Source organism: Elaeis guineensis, chromosome 2 (genome assembly GCF_000442705.2).
Source record: "Elaeis guineensis isolate ETL-2024a chromosome 2, EG11, whole genome shotgun sequence".
NCBI classification, from domain to species: domain Eukaryota; kingdom Viridiplantae; phylum Streptophyta; class Magnoliopsida; order Arecales; family Arecaceae; genus Elaeis; species Elaeis guineensis.
The window spans coordinates 109,989,910-109,992,187 of record NC_025994.2 but is presented as its reverse complement, the minus strand read 5'-3'; the positions used below and the strand labels follow the sequence as shown (position 1 = coordinate 109,992,187).

Below are 2,278 nucleotides of genomic sequence, written 5' to 3'. Positions count from 1 at the left end.
AAATCTAGGAGGCCCAATCACAACTCAAGAACGAGATTCCTAGCAGAAACCAATGCCCAAAGTATCTGAAGCGCAGCTTGCCAGGTGTTCGACCATTAGCCTTAACCTCAAAGCCCATGAAGCAGCCAATCAAATGAAAGAATTAGATTTCCTGGGATAAGGACTGCACCCGCCCCTCGTCTTTTAAGTCCCCTTAGACCCAACCCTGCACTCAGAGCACCTACCCAACAGCATTTCCATTGGGATCACCGCTCCCATCTCCAAGGCATCATCTCTATCTAGTCCTTCTCAATGGCTGCCACCATGGCCCTCTCCTCCCCTTCCCTCGCCGGAAAAGCGGTGAAGCTCGCTCCCTCGGCCTCTCCCATCCTCGGGAATGGCAGGGTCACCATGCGGAAGACCTCGACCAAGCGCGTCCCCTCCGGCAGCCCATGGTACGGGCCAGACCGTGTCAAGTACCTCGGCCCCTTGTCTGGGGAGCCCCCGTCCTACCTGACCGGTGAATTCCCCGGTGACTATGGGTGGGACACTGCTGGTCTCTCGGCCGACCCTGAGACCTTCGCCAAGAACCGGGAGCTCGAGGTCATCCACTGCAGGTGGGCCATGCTGGGTGCCCTCGGCTGCGTCTTTCCGGAGTTGCTTGCCCGCAATGGCGTCAAGTTCGGCGAGGCCGTCTGGTTCAAAGCGGGAGCTCAGATCTTCAGCGAGGGCGGTCTGGACTACCTGGGCAACCCGAGCTTGATCCATGCTCAGAGCATTCTGGCCATCTGGGCTTGCCAAGTTATACTGATGGGTGCCGTCGAAGGGTACCGCGTCGCCGGCGGTCCCCTGGGTGAGGTCACCGACCCTCTGTACCCTGGGGGGAGCTTCGATCCCTTGGGCCTTGCCGATGACCCGGAGGCGTTCGCAGAGCTTAAAGTGAAAGAGATCAAGAACGGCAGGCTAGCCATGTTCTCCATGTTCGGTTTCTTTGTTCAGGCTATCGTGACCGGGAAGGGCCCGTTGGAGAACCTGGCCGACCACCTTGCGGATCCTGTTAACAACAATGCTTGGGCCTACGCCACCAACTTCGTGCCCGGAAAGTGAGCCTGGCAACCTTAATTAATTTGGTGCTTAGAAATTCTTCATCTGTTGTGGTTTTTGTTTGAATTGAAATTGTTGGCGTGGTGTGCATTAATCCAGTGCAATATTGTCCTCGCTCTTAAGAGCCACTTGTCTTCTTCTCTTCCTTTTTTTTTTTTTTTTCTTCGGTCTCCTTTTCTAGTATTTTCCGTTAAAGATCGGGTGCCCCAAATCATCCAATTCCTTCTGGACCTGAATAAACCAAGACTTCAACAACCCATGTGAAGGTCCGGGGAGAATGAAGTTTTGTTTTATCAAGATCCAGAAACTAAAGAGATGCCAGGAAAGGGTCTGTGGACTGAGGTAATTTATATCCTACACCCCGTGCACCAACACTCGTCGCCTTCCTGTGGGCCAACTGAAGGGAGATGAGGTGATTGGCATTCTGCAAAGCCACCATTCCTTCCTGATCACGTGAATGTACGTGGCAGGAGATTTTCCATCTCATATTTATTGTCCAAGACCTACAATCTAATAATAGAGATCTTACATGTAAGACTTTTTTTTTCTTTTTGATATAATCAGATTTATTATACCGAATAAAATCATATATGAAAATCGATAATTAAAATAAATATTGACAAATTCGATAGAAACATCCGGCAATGTCAAACATAATGTCAATTTAGTATAATTAGCCACGTATGTCGTCATTCAATCTGCAGAATTGCTTGTTTCTCCATAAATATGTGTGACTTTTAAATATTATAAAATTATCTTCATTTTTCAATAAATTTATTGAAGTGGATAAGAATCAATCTTAGAAAATATAGACTTACATAACCAACGGGTCATCTTTCGGAATACTTTGAGTTGCCTTCAGAATTCTCATTGGGCAGATTAAAATCATTCTAGGATTTCGATCAACATTTTGAAAAATAGGATCATTCCGGCCCTCCCAAACTTGATATGCTATATAAGCCATTAAAATAACATCTAATTATTCTCTATTTTTATGTGATCTTTCTCTGAGTATATAAAAAAGATCATCAAAAAAAAATTAGAGATAGTTGAAGAGTTAGAAATTGAAGCCATTCTCCAAATATGAGTAGCCAGTTTGCAATACAAAACAACATAATCAGTTGATTTTTCCGATCATGATAGAGATCACAGAATGTATCAAAGCAACGGTAAAATGGACACCAAGCTTCTAGAT

The 2,278-nt window shown here is 46.0% G+C and overlaps 1 protein-coding gene across 1 annotated transcript; it reads left to right on the top strand.

Moving 5' to 3' along the window:
- Positions 1 to 208: 208 nt before the first annotated feature.
- LOC105048687 (chlorophyll a-b binding protein 1B, chloroplastic) lies at positions 209 to 1,205 on the top strand. Its single transcript, XM_010928095.4, has one exon. The coding sequence runs from the start codon at positions 292 to 294 to the stop codon at positions 1,084 to 1,086; it is 795 nt and encodes a 264-aa protein (XP_010926397.1). The 5' UTR covers positions 209 to 291; the 3' UTR covers positions 1,087 to 1,205.
- Positions 1,206 to 2,278: the final 1,073 nt, after the last annotated feature.

Bases quoted from the DNA above. Each gene is read 5' to 3' on its own strand.
- LOC105048687 (XM_010928095.4), top strand. From the start codon at position 292: ATGGCTGCCACCATGGCCCTCTCCTCCCCTTCCCTCGCCGGAAAAGCG.